This window comes from Phaeodactylum tricornutum, chromosome 18 (assembly GCF_000150955.2).
Source record: "Phaeodactylum tricornutum CCAP 1055/1 chromosome 18, whole genome shotgun sequence".
Classification (NCBI taxonomy): Eukaryota; Bacillariophyta; class Bacillariophyceae; order Surirellales; family Neidiaceae; genus Phaeodactylum; species Phaeodactylum tricornutum.
In genome coordinates, this window is record NC_011686.1 from 30,457 (window position 1) to 48,635 (window position 18,179).

At 48.4% G+C, this 18,179-nt stretch overlaps 8 protein-coding genes across 8 annotated transcripts; 5 read left to right on the forward strand and 3 right to left on the reverse strand.

The window, feature by feature from the left end:
• Positions 1–2,171: 2,171 nt before the first annotated feature.
• On the forward strand, positions 2,172–2,684 carry PHATRDRAFT_7018 (predicted protein; the record flags this gene model as incomplete). The annotated part of the gene is made up of 1 exon (XM_002182980.1): positions 2,172–2,684. A coding segment is annotated over one exon (513 nt), but the record flags the coding sequence as incomplete, so codon positions are not given.
• A 747-nt stretch (positions 2,685–3,431) lies between these two features.
• Positions 3,432–3,875, reverse strand: PHATRDRAFT_6697 (predicted protein; the record flags this gene model as incomplete). Its single annotated transcript, XM_002183110.1, has 1 exon — positions 3,432–3,875. A coding segment is annotated over one exon (444 nt), but the record flags the coding sequence as incomplete, so codon positions are not given.
• Positions 3,876–5,547: 1,672 nt separating this feature from the next.
• PHATRDRAFT_48502 (predicted protein) lies at positions 5,548–9,166 on the reverse strand. Its single transcript, XM_002183111.1, has 4 exons — positions 7,340–9,166; positions 7,134–7,208; positions 6,581–7,059; positions 5,548–6,536 (listed from the first exon to the last, which is right to left on the reverse strand). Exons 1-4 carry the CDS (start codon positions 8,884–8,886, stop codon positions 6,514–6,516), a joined length of 2,124 nt encoding a protein of 707 aa, XP_002183147.1. The 5' UTR covers positions 8,887–9,166; the 3' UTR covers positions 5,548–6,513.
• Positions 9,167–9,464: 298 nt separating this feature from the next.
• Positions 9,465–10,229, forward strand: PHATRDRAFT_38985 (predicted protein; the record flags this gene model as incomplete). The annotated part of the gene is made up of 1 exon (XM_002182981.1): positions 9,465–10,229. The coding sequence occupies one exon, from the start codon at positions 9,465–9,467 to the stop codon at positions 10,227–10,229; it is 765 nt and encodes a 254-aa protein (XP_002183017.1).
• A 2,058-nt stretch (positions 10,230–12,287) lies between these two features.
• Positions 12,288–12,593, forward strand: PHATRDRAFT_7778 (predicted protein; the record flags this gene model as incomplete). Its single annotated transcript, XM_002182982.1, has 1 exon — positions 12,288–12,593. A coding segment is annotated over one exon (306 nt), but the record flags the coding sequence as incomplete, so codon positions are not given.
• Positions 12,594–13,789: 1,196 nt separating this feature from the next.
• FABZ_1 (3R-hydroxyacyl-[acyl carrier protein] dehydrase) lies at positions 13,790–15,376 on the forward strand (the record flags this gene model as incomplete). Its single annotated transcript, XM_002182983.1, has 1 exon — positions 13,790–15,376. A coding segment is annotated over one exon (1,587 nt), but the record flags the coding sequence as incomplete, so codon positions are not given.
• Positions 15,377–15,903: 527 nt separating this feature from the next.
• Positions 15,904–17,300, forward strand: PHATRDRAFT_48506 (predicted protein; the record flags this gene model as incomplete). The annotated part of the gene is made up of 1 exon (XM_002182984.1): positions 15,904–17,300. Exon 1 carries the CDS (start codon positions 16,584–16,586, stop codon positions 17,298–17,300), a length of 717 nt encoding a protein of 238 aa, XP_002183020.1. The 5' UTR covers positions 15,904–16,583.
• A 62-nt stretch (positions 17,301–17,362) lies between these two features.
• Positions 17,363–17,963, reverse strand: PHATRDRAFT_48507 (predicted protein). The gene is made up of 2 exons (XM_002183112.1): positions 17,626–17,963; positions 17,363–17,531 (listed from the first exon to the last, which is right to left on the reverse strand). Exons 1-2 carry the CDS (start codon positions 17,862–17,864, stop codon positions 17,426–17,428), a joined length of 345 nt encoding a protein of 114 aa, XP_002183148.1. The 5' UTR covers positions 17,865–17,963; the 3' UTR covers positions 17,363–17,425.
• Between the last annotated feature and the right edge of the window lie 216 nt (positions 17,964–18,179).

Genomic DNA, 18,179 nt, shown 5'->3' on the forward strand with positions numbered 1-18,179 from the left:
TACCTTTATCTGCCTGAGCAGACCAGTCTTAGTCTAACGTACATATGACGTGGGGTTTTTCTAGTCCCCTCACATTGGAACTATGACACACATAGGACTATGTGTCCCCTCAAAACCACAACGGGAAAAATAGAGGCACACACACACGACGCTGCACGCAATATAACAAATGCAATGCAATTTGTCCCAACCAGAATGACGGTCGAGAACGGGAAAGTCGGCAAACCCTTCAATAAACCAATGTCACCACAAAATTTGCCGTATGAGTTCTTGACATTTCGGAGTAGGCTGGACCTTTGTAAGAACATCAGCCAAATTTGTATCCGTAGGTTCATATGCAATCTTGATAACTTTCGCGGCAACACATTCACAAACAAAGTGATATGCAAAGGCATTACTCTTCTTCCTCAACATTGACTCCGGAGCTGTCGTGTTATAAACCACAGACATATTGTCGCACAAAACTCTAGCAGCACCGTCAATAGGAATACCCATCTTACGTAGCTTGTATTGTAGACCTTAAATCATCTCAGTAGCGGTCTTAAGTGCAACAAACTCGCTTCCAAAAGTAGAGGCCTTGACTGAGTTCTGGCGCTTAGAAAACCACATAATAGGGGCACAATTCACATAAATCAAAACACCTGTACGAGAACAATGAGTAACACGCACATAACTGATAAAGTATAGCCACGCAATACTGCAATTTGCCACTAAGGTGAGCAATTGTCATAGCTATTGTTGTTGGAACATTCAACTAGCATAGTGCCTAGCTCTGAATATTGGCCATGTTTGCCAGCCTTATTACTGTCCCAGTCGTCGTCTGTACGACGCTGCGGATAGAGGCAACGTTTTTCGGGTCATTACCGAAATGTCATTTGCGAAGGCAGTGCGAAGTGACACGTGTATGCATCTAAGGATGCAGCAACTGTGACACGCAAGACGACATGTCTTGCTGACCAAGAAATCATCTTTACATCAGCGATTTTCTCTATTATGGTCGTCCCTTGAGAGGTAAAGAAAATACCTTCTCCACGTCTACAAACTGGGATTGAATCAAAGCAGATAAGTCTGCACATGATCAAAGGGTCTCATGTTCATCTGCATTCATTTGCATTCATATGCATTCATTTGCAGTCATCTGGATTCTGCGGGATCAATGCATAGAAGACAGTACAGAGGCTACGGTCTCCTTGAAAACAATTGACCAGAACATTACTATCCCGGTGATGTGACTATCCGTGGAGAGTTGTACTGATTCTACTGAGACTCCTAAGGGAGCTCCAAGGGATTTGTTTCCACTTGAAAAGATTACATCCATAGTTGTCTCTACTCACAATTCTAAATTCAGTCAAGGTCAAACCAATTGAGTTACCAATTAATTACAATACAATTGGGGCCTAACAAGGTTTTCCCCTTTTATTCATCTTACTCTCTCATTGTATCAACAATACATTGCGTGAGTATAGAAGAATCCGTTATAACAGATGCTTGATGTGGGGTTTTTCTAGGCCCAAAACAACGCATTTACAGTTAGAGCGGCCTCGCCAGTAGTCATTCTTCTTATGTTGGATTGCTGGAGCCGCTGGTGTGAGCAGTGCTGCCCCCCCCCCCCCCCCCCCCCACTCCTCTTTTGCTGATCATGAGCTGTGCGCCCCTGGTTTCCGACACGTTTCAAAATTTCAATATTCGAATTTTCCCTTTTCTCCCTGGGATCTCCCTCCCCTTAGGTCTGCTCTCGTCCGTATTTGAAATATCGGCTTCGCGCTGCTGGGCGTCATGCGATGCGAGGAAAATGACCATGGTGTAAAATGCCTGCGTGACAGTAAATACACTCCTTACGTCGAAAAGGATTCCTGCACCAGTGCAAGCTTCGCTCCACGCAAGGAATCAATTTTACAGTCCATTTCAATTTCATCCAGAATGTCGGTACGTGACAGATTCTGAATAGCATCGTATGTCAAATTCCAACGTTTTCATTTTGTTTTAACATAATGGGCCTTGCGGGTTGGTCTCCAATTTAATAGTGTGCTCGTTTCTCGGCATGGCAAATATCTTATCTTCGCCCATGCCCGTGTGTTCGAGGCTCAGATTTTGAGTTTCTTCTTTTCGGTACTCAAGCCTCACTGTGGGTGCTTTCATTCTCCCCTTCGTAGAGCATTCCTCCTCTCCTTCCCAAGGTTGATGCAATTCTAGTACTCGATGGCGACGGAAATCGTCTTGCCGGTAAATATTACGGTACTTTCCTAAAGAAGAAGCAAGACGATAAATCTGCTGAGGAACGACGGGACGCCTTTGAAAAAGCGTTACAACAAAAAATCGCCGGTATTGCAGCTCGTCCCGATGCCGCTGAAGTCGTCACTTGCCAAGGACGAACTGCAGTTTTCTGCGGGGGCGCCATCGGTGGAGGCGCAGGTGGAGATGTTCGTGTCGTGCACATTGGTCCTCCAGGAGAATCCGAGCTTGTACTTGCCTACTTGTGCGAGGGAATGTACGACGCTCTTAGCCATTTAATGGGTGGATCCACTGATCGCTCCATGGTTTTGGATAATCTCGAACTGGTCTTCTTGCTTATCGATGAGCACTGCGACGGCGGTATCATTCTGGAAGTAGACGGTTCCAAGCTGGCTTCGGCCGTTCTGCTACGGGATGATGACGGAGTGGGAGATGATTCGCAGCAAGGTCTACATGGACAAGGTGCCCAGCTAGGAATGGCGCCCGGAGTAGCGCCTGGCGATATGACTATCGGTCAAGCCTTTCGGCAGGCGCGAGAACAGTTTCTTGCTGGTATGACGTCTAGGGATGGCATGTAAACATCGGGAAGATCTTGTAAGGCAAAAGAGTAGCTTACTATCATTCCATCGTTTAGATTTGATTTATAAGTCGTAATCATTCGTTTGGATTCAGTTGCACCAGCAATGAGAGATAAGCATGTTTGGATGTCATCCCTTTTTTACACTGTAGCAGGAGGGATTTCTCCTACGATAGTTTTTCCGATTGTCTACTTCTCATGGTGCCCAACTACAGATAAACACAAAAGTCCGAAAGGCCCTGGTTGTAGATTTGTATGAACTTTTCTAGGTTCAGTTGACTTGCGTTAAGCATTAGTGGTGCTTTCGAACCTGAATGTAAATAGTACGGAAGTTCCGTTATGTAGAGGTATACAACCCTTTCAAAAAACTTTTCCAGCAGGAATCGGAAAGTTTTTCGGCGAGGGTCTATGTTATTGTTAGGCAAGGGAAGCAGATGCACTACCATGCAGGCCATCTCCACCTTCCGCCATTGGATATTTCGCCTTGAGAACTTGTCACAGATATTCCGGTTGCTTGCCTAGATGTATCTGTTGGAACATTTCCTTTCAATACATGCAAATCCTTGCTTTGATCTGTATCGTCAATTGGAACAATGTCTTCTCTAGCTGGCGCAACATATTTCGGTCCGAGATTAAGAAGGGATTCACTGTTGGCTTTTACAACAACCTCTAAGGCCTTGAGACGGGCATCCAACGCATGCAACTTTGCCTGCAAGGAATCTCTCTCTGCCTTGGACGCAGCCCTCCTTTTCGATTCCTTGTCGTTCTCTTTTTCTTTGCTGCGATTATATTCCCAGAGTAGCCAGCCTACCGATACACTTAAAATGAACGTTTCTCCCACTAGTTCTGCGCCCTCTTTCATTGCCTTTTCTTCCTCCAGTGGGGTGATACTACGAACTTTGTAGCCAGCACTCCAGATGGTCATTCGAGACGAGAACTGATGTGATGTTTGTCCGATGTTAATGAGGAGACGCTGTGTGACTGGGTACCGGGAGAACTCATGTTTTATCCGTTTTGAGAGAGGCTTGGCAAGAGTTTTCACAAGCAATCCTGCAATCTTGGTCAGCCTGAACAAATGGTAAGTCTATGAGGGTGCAGAGATAAGCGGGTACAGTCGTATTATTAGGGGAGCGTTGAGCAATTTCAGAAACTTACGGTAGAGCGTGAGCCATCCTCTCAGATAGTAACGCGAGGCTTGGCTATGAGATCCTTCGCCACATCCGAGGACGTTCCTAACAGGTAGCTGTTTCCATTGATGCGGCATTTTGGTTCGTCTTTTGAGGAAATTGGCTCTCTTCACCAGAGTGAGTTTTCATTCGTCTATAGCGTAACCCTACACCTGACTCAACAATGCGGATTCTACAAGTCCCAAATTGTCTACCTTGATTGGGCAAAACAGGGTGCCGTTCTAGAGGAAGTTTTTTTCGACCATGATCGAACTCATTTTTCATTTTCTCCTATTCATCCCACTCACAAAGTCAGGAGTTTATGCGACTATGACCGCGATCGAAACGCTAGGTTCGACCGGATAACAGCTAAGAGTCATCAACTGTATTTGGACCACGCTCTAGTGCACATGGCGGCATCCTCCCCAAATTATGCCGATGGAAGAAGTTCTGGAAATGAGCGAAAAACACTTCTCCTAAGGTTGTCTGCAATCACATTGATGTGCTTCTTATCCCGCGTCTCTACAATTCAACCTATTCAGTCGACAGAGGCATTTCAGCTGAATCGGTTTCCGAAAGCGCCTTCACTTACACAGGAATGGTCAATCATAAGCTTGCATTTGCCCAAGACTTCAAGGCTGTTTGTGCAGAAAGGCGAAAACCGAAAGGAAAATGTGGAATTGGGATTTCTATCTAGGTTCCTACCTAGAACTCCGAATAAGGCGTCAAGTGTGGACTCTGCGGCGGGATCGCACTTCGAAGCTAGCGCGGAAAAAACATGTTCCAATGATGCAAACGACAACTCGCCGACGAATGCATATGGAAGTGAAAAGACCAACTTTACACTTCCGTGCAGCGTAGTGAGCCCGAAGAAGAATCTTAAATCAACAGAGCCACCAACAGTGCAGACTCCACCTAGCGTGAGTGAATCTTCTTTTGCCACAAATAAAACGTTGTCGGGAAAAAGTCACTTGCTATCCGATCGAAGAAGCATAGATTCCTCGACCATTTCATCGAAGGAAAGCCCTGCAACTCAACGCCGCCGGAGCATACAAAAACCGTTGCGCCGTGCGGAAAAAAGCCAGGTGTACGCATTGAACTTGGCGGGGAAGTGCCGAAACGAGACTTTAACCGTTGATGATTTGGAAAAAATCCTCATGAGCAACGGGTACCTTCGGTTGTCCGATCTCCCGTCAGAGATGATGAATAGATCTAACCCCATGGAAGGAATCGGACAATCCATCACGGATCAAAACTTAGAACACATAAAGAAGGAGAATTCGCCGGGCTCAGTAGCTTTTCCTCAGCCATCTCTGCTGAGCTACCGAAGTATAAAGTGGGGTTCAACGGTTGCATCTGGCCTCGTTGGCGCTGTACTTGGTGTTTCTGTACTTCCAAGCTTTTGGTTGATCGGAGCTCTGCTCGGCGGTTTGTTCGGACATGAGACGGCAAAGCAACTTCCTGAACGCCCTCCGCCCAATGCAATATCTACATTTGTTATTCAATTGGGGCGTCGATTCGCGAAAGTGTATCTTTCACTGTACGACACATTTCAACGGATATGGTTTATGTACAAGACCGGGCAACTCTCCTACGATTACTACAAACAGTACGAATCACTAGACCAGCGCTTCGCCATCCAAGCGAAAGTTGATGCATGGAACGCTCGATTTGTAGAAGGAAAGATCGCCTTCGATCGTTGGGAAAAGGAAAATGAGATCGGGCGCAAGGCCCTAGCAGCCCTTCGTACATTCTGGCTCGTAGAGGAATCAAGCCTGAAAAAGACTCTACGCAGCAGACGGCGCCAATCCCGCTACAGGTTTGTACAAATTGTGTATGACGCGGCTTATTGGATTGGTAGATCTCTTCGATCAATTTTGAACTCGGTTACTGGGAGGGACAACAAGGAACTGCATGAGTTCCTGGAGGGGCTTCGGATGGACTTATCGGAATCGAGAGTTGCCGACTATACCAACAGGGTAACAGCTGTCTTTGTGGCTTTACTTGGGACCAACCTCATCGGAGCTCTTTTCATCATATCCCCTTTGCTAGTAAGCAGTGGCGCCGTCCTCGTTGGGATTATGTGGCCGACCTGGACGGGTGAACTTTGGAATCGTGTTTTGCGGTACGGAGACCAAACTCGGGCGAAGGGACGAGGTGACAAAATTGGAAAAGATGCGCTTCAAAAGCAAAGCCGCAAAGTCGACCAAGGACGCTACCATTTCTTCGTTGACCTTGACGGAAAGAAGAGATACTACAGGGTGGGGCAACATTTTGCGCGGATTCAAAAGCCGGAAGACAGCAAAGCCCGAAGGAGCGTTCACAACAAATCTATGTGGGGCTTCTTCGAAAGCAGCTAGTGGCAAAATAGACGTCATAAGCTCCAAAAATAAAACTCACTCGCGGCGTGTCGGAAGCTCTTGATCAATCTGTACATTGTAACCTTTCAATAGTTCAGCAGCTGTTGCTTCTCGTGGCAAAGACGCAGCTTTAGTGAGCTCCGCGGGATGGCGAACATCATTAGCTGAACTGGACAAATTATGTGCTCTTGTGCTGGATGTCTGTGCGACGAAGTTCCGTACCGGTGCTTTATGGAAAGAGTTACTGTTCTTTGCAAGTTCATGGCAAAGAGTTGCCTTTGCTCGCTGTATATGCGACTGTCGTTCCTTCGCCAAGGCTTTGACGTCCACAATGTCGGCGAGAAAGGATCCGATATTTTTCGACGACGAGCGTGTCCGCTTCCAAAGACGGCGCCAGCACCGACCGAACAGATCAACGCAGTGCTCCAAGAGGAAAACGTTGCTTAAATCAGCTATGGAAGCATCAAAAGTTGCAACCGGCACGTTCTTTTGCAAGTGCGTCATCGTACCATCTAGTGAATTGTAACCTAAAATTGCACCGTAGCGAAACAGAAATCCTAAGAAGATCTCACTCGGTCGGTCATTGCCACCTAATAAAAGATGCTGCTCGATGTGGTATGCTACTAGCACATACAACTTGTAGCTTCCCAGTCCTCCCGCGAATGGTTCGTCGAGATTGGTTTGCTGCAAAACAACTTTTAAAGCCAGCACAACCGGCGCAAAGCTTTGCAACAGTACAAAAGGTAGAGTTAGAAGGATATAAATTTCATGCCCACGCATATTCCGACCCAAACCGACCTTCGATATTTCTCAGTTTGACTACCGGCGTAAGGCGAGGTATCCGATCCATTGTGGCCACCAATAGCAATATCGCTTTCAAAACCAAGAGAGGTCGTCATTTTTACAATGGGTACCCTTCTGTAATACGGAGACAGGAGACTTGAGGTAAGAGTTGTCCATGGAAGTGTAACATATGTCTTTTTGGGAGGCCAAAAACAACGTACGCGGTCTTGATGAAAAGAGTCGACCTCGCGAATTTCCGTTTTTGAAGCTTCCTCCGAATGAGGCCCAAACAAGTAGTAACATGCTGCCGAGCCAAGCCGGTCGGTCCCAGTCTTTTTGATGTGCTATCTTGCGAGAAAAACGACACCTCAAGGTCACGGTCGCTCTTTCCTGCTCCTTCGCTCACTTCCTCGCCGAAGCCGTCGTGGGAATCATCGTCAGACGAATAGCTCACAAAGTGCCGATCCTCACTTTTAGCACGGTTTGGGACGAAAGCTTCCATTTTATCAGTACTATCGTTAAAAGATTCATCATCAGACTCAACAGGTTTGGGCTTGGCCCTTTTAGGTTTGGCAGCTTTGTCGTTTAAGTCGTCGATGGGGTTTTCGGAATTGGCTTTGAAATGGCTCTCGGCTTTTTGACTTTGCAAAAAATGACCCTGTGATTTGATCACTCCGCTGTTGTCACCGATCGTTTGCGATAAACTCACGGAGCTAGAGGAATTGATGGATGAGGTTTTGGGTAAGTTTAGTCTGTCGATACTGCGGACGTCGCCGAAACGGTCAATGACAAACAGGGACTCCTCTTGATCGATCACTCCCGCTCGCTCCGGTTCATTGTCAGGCGCGAAACTCAATGGTGGTCCATCCTCGTTCGAAAGTGAGTGGTTTTGCCTCGTCATCGGGTCCGGAGACATGGTATTAGCTTCGTCGACAGCCGCCAGCGCTTCCTGCCATTTTCGTTTCCGCTCTTGCTTGGCACAGTCCACCTTTTCCGAATGAGTGACTTGGCTGTTTTTCTTGGACATGATTGCAGGCCGTCTTTTCTGGACAGGTACCACGCCCCATATGGCCAAATCAACGTCACTTCGAAAACTGCAAACGGCTTTGGTTCCAAACGAACCAAACACCTGAACCCGAACCGCTTCTTGCATTGCTTCGCTGTTCCGATTGAAGAGCGTATGTCGCGATTCCTCGAATAAGTCTCGACATATCAGCTCGACTTGCTCCACGAGATAGTCCCGAATTTGACATTCTTCATCTGTGAGTCGTACGTAGTTGGCAAAAGATTCCAATTCCTTATCGAGCTTTAGCTTGGTTTCTTCGGGAAGAGCGTCCGATGGGATGATGTGGCCCGGACCTCGGCTGCATTTGGAGAGACCTTCACTCCCTGGCGAGCTGCGGTTCCTTGTCCTGCTAAGTTTCATCCATGGTACAGACTGGGGGTGCCCAATACTTTCGGGAAGATTCAGTACAAATGTTGGTCGAGCTGCCTTCTTCTTGTAGCTGTCTTCATTCTTGGATTTTTTTCCTATCTTCCACGACAGCTTTCCTGGATGAACAGCTTTCAGTAGATGTTGCGTTTTTTTGCTGGGAAAGTTCAACTCGAGAGTCTCGCCTTTTCGTTTGCTTCGCACGCGTATGGGACCAAAGAGACTACCAATCCCCGGTTTAGCGTGCGTGTGACGTGCCGTGGAGGGTGTGGAAGCTGGTTTCTTGCTGCCTTTCCGGTTGGCACTTTTCGACGCTTTGGCTTTTCCTTTGCCCATGGTGGAACAAGAGTCGTTTGTTTACACTAAATCTACTTGATTGGTTAAACGTGTCTAGCTACGTCGCTTACGGTGAAGTCTTCTTCCAGGATGCTCAGAATAACAGTAAACCACTACTTTGCCATCACCATGGTTTGTCCCATCTTCATGGAGTCGAGATTCTGCGATTCGCCGACCGAGAAGGTTTCTTTCCGTTGGCATCCCGTTGGCTCGTCTGTAGGGCGCTACTAGACTGGAGTGTAATATTAACTGTAAACGAATGGAGACGCAATTCCAAATCGGACGCTGACCCTCATCAAATGATAGGGTTTCACAGGCAGGGTTTGCAAAGAAGTACGTGGTTCACGACCAAAAGACGATCAACAACGCTGGTGGTGCCTTCGCAAATGAATACTGTAAGTGAGGTGCTTTAGATTACTAAGCTAACAGTAAGCTCTGCATAGTTCACACTAAAAAGCATGATTCGAGCAATATACCGAAGGCCTTGGTGGGGAGTAGACCGATTCCTGGACTGTGCTAGATCTTGCGGTTGTTCGAGCCCGCTTCTGCATGGTTTCCAAACGGCCAGCCGAAGAAGCATGGTGACCACGGAACCTTTTTATGGGCTGCCACGGTCCCAAGCTTCGAAAGATTGCGAGACCGATACCGCGTCAGCCCGATTCGCTTTGCTTTTGAGGCATGCCGCAACCGCTCTGCGTGATCCTACTCGCGCCGACTCCGTTGCAGCTGTGGGAGAACTGACGGGGACGTTGGCGCTCCAACGCATGCATCAGGCCATGAAAGGTGATCCCGTCGGTAGACAAATTCTGAAAGACCGTCCAATTGTCTCGAAAGCTAGTATACCGTACGAACGGTTGATTGATGAAGCCAAAACTGCTGATTTATCGGCCGATACGGTGACGTTTGGTCAGGCCTACGGCATTTTTTTGAAAACCCATGACTTTGATCCGGACGGACGGGATAAGGTTCGTTACGTTGAGGACGAAGAATTGGCGTACGTCATGCTTCGGTACCGTCAATGCCACGATTTCTGGCACGCCTTGACGCAGCTACCACCGACCGTCGTGGGCGAGCTTGGCTTGAAGTGGTTGGAGCTGTTTCAGACCGGCCTACCGCTAGCAGCGTTTGCGAGTACTGTAGGCTCTTTTCAGTTGAGTCAGCAGGAGCAGCAAATACTGTGGATCCATTATTTGCCTTGGGCAAAACGAATAGGGCGGCAGCTTCCCTACTGTGCTTTGATGAACGTGTATTACGAAACAGAGTGGGACACTCCCTTGAACAAGTTACGAAAAAGACTCCATATCGAGCAGGCTCCAGAAATACCAAGCGTAGATCAAAATTAGATTGGAAAGGCAATATTACAGAACATCTTCGATGGCACCGGCCATTGCGAAGAAGGACCACGACACTACCTTGCGGCTCGTTATTGATCTCTGATGAATGCGTAGTTTTTGAGAAATGCACCATCGAAGAGTTTTGGATAGAATAAGTTGCTGTAAATGGTACCTTATGCTAGGCTGTAGTCGCTCTTATGCTTACCAATTGTAGCTGACTGTGAGACTGATATGAACTGGAACTGCCGAACTAGCCCGTCTTTGTTCATATCTCCAGTTGGAGAGCTTCACTTTTTCATTTAGTGTGCGTTTTCCCCGGAAGGTTCGAAGGAATGGTGTGGTGACGTGGAGAATGCAGCGGCGGACGGAGAAAGCGACCCACACGACTCACCAGCGAGCGCTCAAAACCGCCAACCAGTCAGCTCTCATATTTCATACTTATTGTTCCATGGATGTCGGAGTCTAACTTTTTGTCCCATCCACCGAATTACATATGAAGGTCAAAGAAGTCATTTGTCTCACAGAATGACAGTTGGTTGAGGTGAGTGAAACTCCCTCGAGCGAATATTTTTACCAAGAAGGTTCAACCACACGCACGGTTGGGAACTCAGCTCTAGACCAATGAAAGTGGTTCCTCTTCCGGAGGTGAGTTGAGAGCTCTGTGGAAATCGCGATTGACGCGTTGTCAAGCGATGGAAGCAACTCACTCGCCGCAGCCATAAAAATCGCAACCCGCACGAGGACCATGATCGCCGCAACTGCTCGAAGTCAACGAAATGAACGAAGGACTCTCTCTGTAGCTCGAGACTCCGGACAATATCGTCACGAATCGTTATCTTTTAGTAATGTAGGGAATCGATCAGCGAGACATGAAAGGGAACACAAAGAAATGAAAGAGAGTACGGAGTTGGTGCTGAAAGACCTGCACTTGGACTCGGAGTTCTTTTGCCGGAACGAGAACCCTTCACGAGTTTCCCCTCGTTTTGGACCAGAAGGTACGTTAATTCCCTGCAAACTAGATTACAATTTAGTTAACTGTTATACAATCGACTCATCTTTCTTTTCGTCGCGTAGAAGTACAAGTTGGTCCCGAATTAGGCCGTGGAGAATTTGGTATTGTCTTTCAAGTTGAAGCCCTCTCCCTTGCGAACTGCAATAAATGCCGTTGCGCAAAGTGCGAAGGAGTTTCACCTGCCGATACAACTTGCGATTCCGTCTTGGCGCGCTTAGATACGTCGCGTCTTCCACCACCACCGCCTCCCAAATCGATTATTTTGCAGCCGCCCGTTGCGAGTTCTCCGGGAATGCCGCGGCGCAAGAATTCGTGTGTCACGTTTCAAGGATTGGACGATGCCAATGATGGGAGTACCGACGATACCGAACATCTCGAAGATAACATTAGTGATCTCGATGAGCTTTCTGTCGCAGATGAGCCGGAGGGCCTAGACGAAGCCTGCATGGTCCGGGGACAAATGTCCGCGCAAGTCATGCGCAACGGTGATGCTCGCTATGCCATTAAGCGTCTCAGGAACGGTATCGACGGCCAGAAGCAAATCGATGCTGCAATCGACCTTGCGTGTGAAGCGCAGTTCCTTGCGACTATCACGCATCCAAATATTGTGCGTCTTCGAGGCACAGTCAATACGCCCGGAGAACCGGGATTTATGTTCATCATGGATCGTCTCTACGACACTTTGGATGTCAAGATCCGCGGATGGAAGAGCGTTGCACGCAAAAGCCGAGGCACCTTGGGATTTCTGCGTCGCAATCACAAGGCTTTGGACAGCCTCATGGCGGAAAGGCTAGTTGCTGCCTTTGAGATTGCGAGCGCGATGCGCCACCTTCACAAGAACAAAATTCTGTACCGCGATCTCAAACCCGAGAACATCGGTATTGATGTTCGAGGAAATTATAAGGTATGTGACATCAATGGTAGACGACGGCAGACTTGTTCGTTGAGGATCCTTTTCTCACATCTCTTTTCACTTCTTTTAGATTTTTGACTTTGGTCTCGCGAAGGAATTGAAAGCGAAAGATCTTATCAAGGCCCCCGACGGCTACGAAGCAACGGGTCTTACGGGAACACGTCGTTACATGGCACCTGAAGTCATCCGTTGCGCTCCTTACGGATTTAGCGCTGATGTCTATGGCTTTGGAATCCTCTTTTGGCAAATGATTTCGCTCAAGACTCCGTTTGAGAAGTACGACACGAACAAGCTCTACGATCATGTTGTCGTAGCCGGCAAACGCCCGGAAGCCGTGCACGGTCTACCAAGCATGCTTCATTCCATGATGGAAGACGCGTGGTCCGTCGAAACATCGAAGCGTCCTACTTTTAAGCAGATTTGTCAGTACTTGCAAGCCGAAATTGCTGATACCAACTCCGTCAATCCATCGGCACTAATGAACCGCTCCCTTATTTCTCTCTACCATCATGAGAAAGAAAACTAAAGTCCTATTATGGCTTCTGGGACAGGTCGACATCGCATTTTGCTTGATGTCCCTGTTCCAAATTTGTGATGCAGAAGGTTGATATCGCTTATCGCTGATGTCCCTGTCTGTTAGATGTGTAAAATGCAGGTTGATTTCGCCACAAAGCTGTGGTTAGATGTCCCTGTATCGTTTTGCGTTATACCGACGACTAAATAGTAAATCATTAGATAGTTCAAATAGTAAATTGATGTACACTTGTGAAAGCTCACTTTAAGCAAGACGAGTTTACTGTCAGGAAATACACGTGGTAACATAAAACGATTGGGTAGCGAAACGCCGTGGAAGACAGACGGAATTCGACGCTGTCTCCCGGACTTTTTGCAGTCAAACTCGCTGTTTCTCTAACTGTATACTCCGTTGCAACGCGAGGGACAACAAACAAATCCTTTGTTCTTAATCTTCCAATTAGTCCTTGTCATCCCTTACGAGTGAACATCAAGTGTTCTCCTTGCCGTGGAGCGCATTCTTCCACACGGAATCAGTTTCCCGAAGGTCGTCTGTGTTGTATACGGCGATAGCATCTTTGTGACTTTCAAGCTTCGTTTCACTCGTGAATCTTCTTCCGAGTTTCCTCTGCGCCTTTACAATCATTTCATTTCGTTAGCTCCACTTTCTCGTGATACGATTGTCTTTCTTTACAGCAGCCTGCGAGGACAATGGAATCTAGCAAACCGATGGGGGAATCTGATGAACCTGAAATCACGATTCCTGCGGAACTCTCAACCGCAACGGATCCTGACAGCAATGAAGAGCTCTCGAGCGAATTGGCTCAGGTACGTAGTTTCGCATTGGCGTGTCCGCAGATACTTTTGCTACAACTGGCTACAATCGAGAACTTGGTCCACTCCCTTCCACAAAGACTACAGGCGCTCTCAAGCGAGTATCTATTGTTTTGGATTTGATGCGTAATTCCTTTCCCTGAATATATGTGGAAACTCGAAAAGGGAACACTGACTTCCGCTCGAACATCCTGAGTCGTGCGGTACCGATGTAGAAGAACGGACACCAATCAATCGTTCTATTTTACAACCGTTGTGTTTCTCGATAATGCTGACGGGGATGTCTCACGTTGTGACTCGTCGCCGCTTTTGCAGGAGCAAGAGGTGTTCGATGCTCTCTTTAGCACGAGGCGTCCGAAAGACGGTTGGGCCGGATTGAGCAGCGGTCTAAAAAGTTTTGGCAAAGGTACAGCGGCTGGTCTAGCGACTTTGGTCGGCGCTCCGATAGCTGGTGCGCAGCAGGGCGGTGCGCGAGGCTTCGTTGCCGGCCTCGCCACCGGTGTAGCGTCAGCTGTCGCTCTTCCTGTGGCTGGACTCTGCGTCGGTGTGGCGCAAGTCGGTCGAGGCATCGCCAACTCGGGAGAAGCCGTTCGCAGCGCTCGGGCTGGTATGATGTGGGATGAGAACAAGCGAGAGTGGTATTTCTATCTGCTGGACCGTGAAGCGTCAGAAATACGGGAGGAGGAAGTGAAAAATTCCGCCGAAGCGAGCGGCTCGGGGTCTGCCGAGTCGGACCGTACAGTCAAAGACAGGGCCTACTATGAGCTTCTGAGGGTTTCTACTAACGCTACGAGCGCCGAGCTCAAAAAGGCCTACTACAAGGAAGCCCGAGTCTGCCATCCGGACAAAAACCCTGGAGACCCCGGTGCCGCAAAAAAGTTTCAGGAACTTGGACAAGCCTACCAGGTGTTGTCCAACGAGCAATCGCGCGCGCACTACGACAAGCATGGTATTCAAGAATCCAGTGATGTTCAGATGAGCATGACGGACATTGATCCACGAATATTCTTTGCTGTAATGTTTGGAAGTGAAGCTGTAAAGCCGTACATTGGAGAGCTATGGATTGCCAACAAAGCGGACTCATTGATGAAGGATCAAATGAAAATGGGTATGGATGCGCAGGGTGAAGATCCGATTGAAATGGATGAAGAAGCTTTTCGTGAGATGGCAAAGAAGCGTTCTACTGATGACGTTTTAAGGCAACGCAAACGGGAGGTAGAGTGCGCTACCAATCTTCGAGAAAAGATCGCTCTGTTTGTTGGTGGGTCCCAAGACGAAGGTGAATTTGTCGCTGTGTGTCAAGCAGAAGCTGCCGAAATCACCAAGGGCGCGTTTGGGGATGTGTACAGCACTGCTATCGGTTGTGCTCTCGAAGTGGAGGCCGAGGTCTTTCTTGGAACGTACCAGTCGTTCCTCGGTATGGAAGGCCAAGCGGCAAAAATGAAGAAACGCGGCATGTCGTGGAACAATCAGATGAAGGTTCTCGGTGCAGGCATCTCAGCGGCCCGAGCAGGGTCGAAGGCTTACGCGGAAGTTGACAAGTTGCAGAAGGAGGCACAGACAAGGAACCCGTCAATTGAAGGCGGATCAGGTATAAACGAGGAGCACATGAAGCAAGCAACAGAAAAGATCGAAGCTTCTCTTCCTGTGTTTTTGGAGCTTGCATGGGCGATCAATACTCAAGATATTGCTCGCACACTGAAGCAAGCGTGCCGGCGCCTCTTTCACGACGCGGCCGAGATTCTGCCCTTGGAGACGCGTCTCAAACGAGCTGAAGGCGTGCGTATTTTAGGTCGCGAGTTTCTCACTATGGGTAAGCTTGCGCAGAAAGCGAACGTGAAGTCGGTTGACGCTCAGGAGATCCGCGCACGGGCCGAGGTTGCGGCAATGACCACCATGGCGAAAGCTCAAGGTCAGGAGGTGTCTGACAAAGATGCCGAAGAAATGATTCGTCAAGCTCGACAGATGGAACGTGAACGGCAAGAACAGGAGCAGAAAGCCTCGGCAGGGCTATAGTTTAGGATTAATTTTTATGCACAATGTTGACATATGCTCATTTGATGAAATACCTTGCTGCTGACTGTGATTGCGATGCTGGTAAATACGGATTTCCCGAAAAAAGCAAACAATATGAACTGCTAGAGATGGGTCTCACTTTCGGAGGTCTCCAGACTCCCAAAACAATGTTTCTTGCGACAAATGAGATTTTATTATTTGTCATTTAAAATTCTTTGTTACTTCTACTAAAAATCTGAAACGCTTTCGGCTAAATAGTGTGCTGTCGTCACAGAGACCCAATGCTTCCTTTTTCTCTTTTACATAAGTAGTTTTTCGTTCCGTGTGTCTCAATTGCTGAGCCATGCATGTCCTACATCTGCAGCGATCACTCTATGGGAATTTTGGAGCAATCGAGGAGTCGATGCTAACTTGCTCCATTTGCATTTACTAGACTTCGGAGCGCCGAAGCTGGCAGCATAAAAGGCCATGCAATGCACTGTAGAAAGTAAAAGTGAAGCAAATTTGCGACCCACAGGTCCGACCCACATCGGCGGTCCCAAAAGCGATGCGGCCTCTGGCAGGGAGGCCTCGTCGCCTCGAGCTTCGGGCTTGACGGCTTTCTCATATACGGAGTGTCGCTCGCAAGCGGCCTCAGTAAAGCATGACCAAGACAAACTCAGTAAAAACCAGACGATTGCTGATCTCAAGGATTCATCCGTGAAATTGTCTTTGGGAACGAATCCCCCTGTGCCAGGACATACCGCGCACGACACAGACGCGCAATCTATTATTCGAAACGTCAAGGAGGGCGCCTGTGGAAGCTAGCTGTAGTGCAGGAGGCAGGTTCTGATCCACATTCCCCCCTAAATATTGATTTTGATAGTCTACCTCGCCGAGGCCCTGGTGCTCGATTTGCGGAGACGTTCATCGAGCGAACCAGATCTCGGGCGGTTCCCGATGCCCCCATCGATACATCAATAAACCAAAAGAAAAAATATTTGAACGGTGCGTTCTCGGGTGCTGTTGAAAAATTGCGAGCCGAGTTTGATTCTCAACCGCCCTCTAACACCTATATGGATCAGGAACCGTCCGTATGTCTGGGGATACCAGAGCGATACTTATGAACACAGGCTTAGCGCACAAGCGAGTCCGGGTGGTGCAGCTCCTCATCATTGGGCTTGTGGGGCTGTTACTGGGTTGGCTTGGAAATTTTTTCGTTGGATCCTCGTGCCATTTTGCTTCAGTCGATGTTATAGTGGGCCAATACTCCAACTCGTTTCCCCTGCATTTTGGCTTGTGGAAATACAGTCCAGCGGATAGCGCGCTTGCCGGCTACACGTACTGTTATCCCTACAGTGGACAGCACGAGAGCGATGGTCCCGTTGTCGCCCGCGTTTTGAATGTTTCGGCCTTGATGGCGGGAACCTACAGCCTTGTTGTTTTATGGTGGTATCTGATTTCGGGGCGAGCCAATGGTAGATTCTGGAGGTGGGCCGTGCGAACGGCGATTTTGGCTGGGGTTTGCCAAATAGCCGTGTTGCTCTTTTTCGTCGGCAGTCTTTGCCGATCGTCGACTTGTCACTTCGGACCGGCCAGCTTTTTGGCATTTATAACGTCCGTCGCCTGGTTCATTCTGGGGTTTGAATTGCACTACAACATGCCGACGGTAGAAGAGGCATCCATTAAGGAAGACGTCGCGATAGTAGCGAATTTAGAGATGACCGATTTGCAAGTTGCTTCGAGAGAGTTCATCGAGCGTGCCTTTCGGTCGAGTCCACGAGGGCAATATTTGCCTCCGGACATTGCTTAGGTCTTAAATGGTAGTGGCAGAACAAATGGGGCGGTAAGCTATGTATACGAAGCATAGATTTTGGTAAGACAGGTTTCTACATAGTTCAATCTTCCACTATTGCTACTATCCAAGACGAACGGACTTTAGTCATGCTTGGCGTGGAAGCGCTGCCAGTACGTAGACTCCGCCTTGGCTTTGTCGCTTCCCAGGCCCTTGGCGTAGGCATATAGAAACATGCTGCACGAGACACTGTGATAAGAGCAAACGGCACCGGGTGAGAAGAGCTGAAAGTATTATAGAACCCGGAGTTTAGTAAGGAGAATCCTATGATGGTAGAACTTACCCAAGGCCGATGACAAAGGGCTTGTTCCCGGGGTGATTGATTTCGTGCATGAAAAGTTGCATACCCTTCATCTGACGCCAAGTGGTATGTGTAGCCGCACGCTCGGCCATGCGTTTCTTGAGGTTTTCCACGCCCCGTAGTTCCTGGTTCTTCTTGAGGGCTTCCATCACTGCACGCATCTTGTGCATGTCCTCGTACTGGAGCCGCAGCGAGTCAGGAATACCTGCCGGAATCGTCATGATCAAGCAGGCAGGAAGAAAGAAAGAAAGAAAGGAAAGGTGAGCCGAACTAGCAAACGTATCGACTAGTCTAGACAAGCCTTTTCTGGTGCACCAGCGTTCTGGGTTGCCAGTGAATTGGATTGCACAGAGTCCTGCGTCTTCGTTGCTGCGGCTGCGGCCGCGTTCGAACGAGGCCTTCCCCTACTTGTTCCATGTCGAGGGTCTGCGTAGAGAGGCTCATGTGAGTGCTGACATCATTGTCCGGGTACCTTAAATCGTCCGTCATCCCCTCCTTACTCGGTCGTACTAGATGAGACATGGAGATTGGTTAGC

Bases quoted from the DNA above. Each gene is read 5' to 3' on its own strand.
- PHATRDRAFT_48502 (XM_002183111.1), bottom strand. From the start codon at position 8,886: ATGGGCAAAGGAAAAGCCAAAGCGTCGAAAAGTGCCAACCGGAAAGGC. The intron at 7,209-7,339 runs GTACGTTGTTTT...TGGTTTTGAAAG, and splicing joins ACTCTTTTCATCAAGACCGC to CGATATTGCTATTGGTGGCC. The intron at 6,537-6,580 runs GTAACTCTTTCC...TTCGTCGCACAG, and splicing joins CCATGAACTTGCAAAGAACA to ACATCCAGCACAAGAGCACA.
- PHATRDRAFT_48507 (XM_002183112.1), bottom strand. From the start codon at position 17,864: ATGACGATTCCGGCAGGTATTCCTGACTCGCTGCGGCTCCAGTACGAG. The intron at 17,532-17,625 runs GTAAGTTCTACC...CTCTTATCACAG, and splicing joins CCCTTTGTCATCGGCCTTGG to TGTCTCGTGCAGCATGTTTC.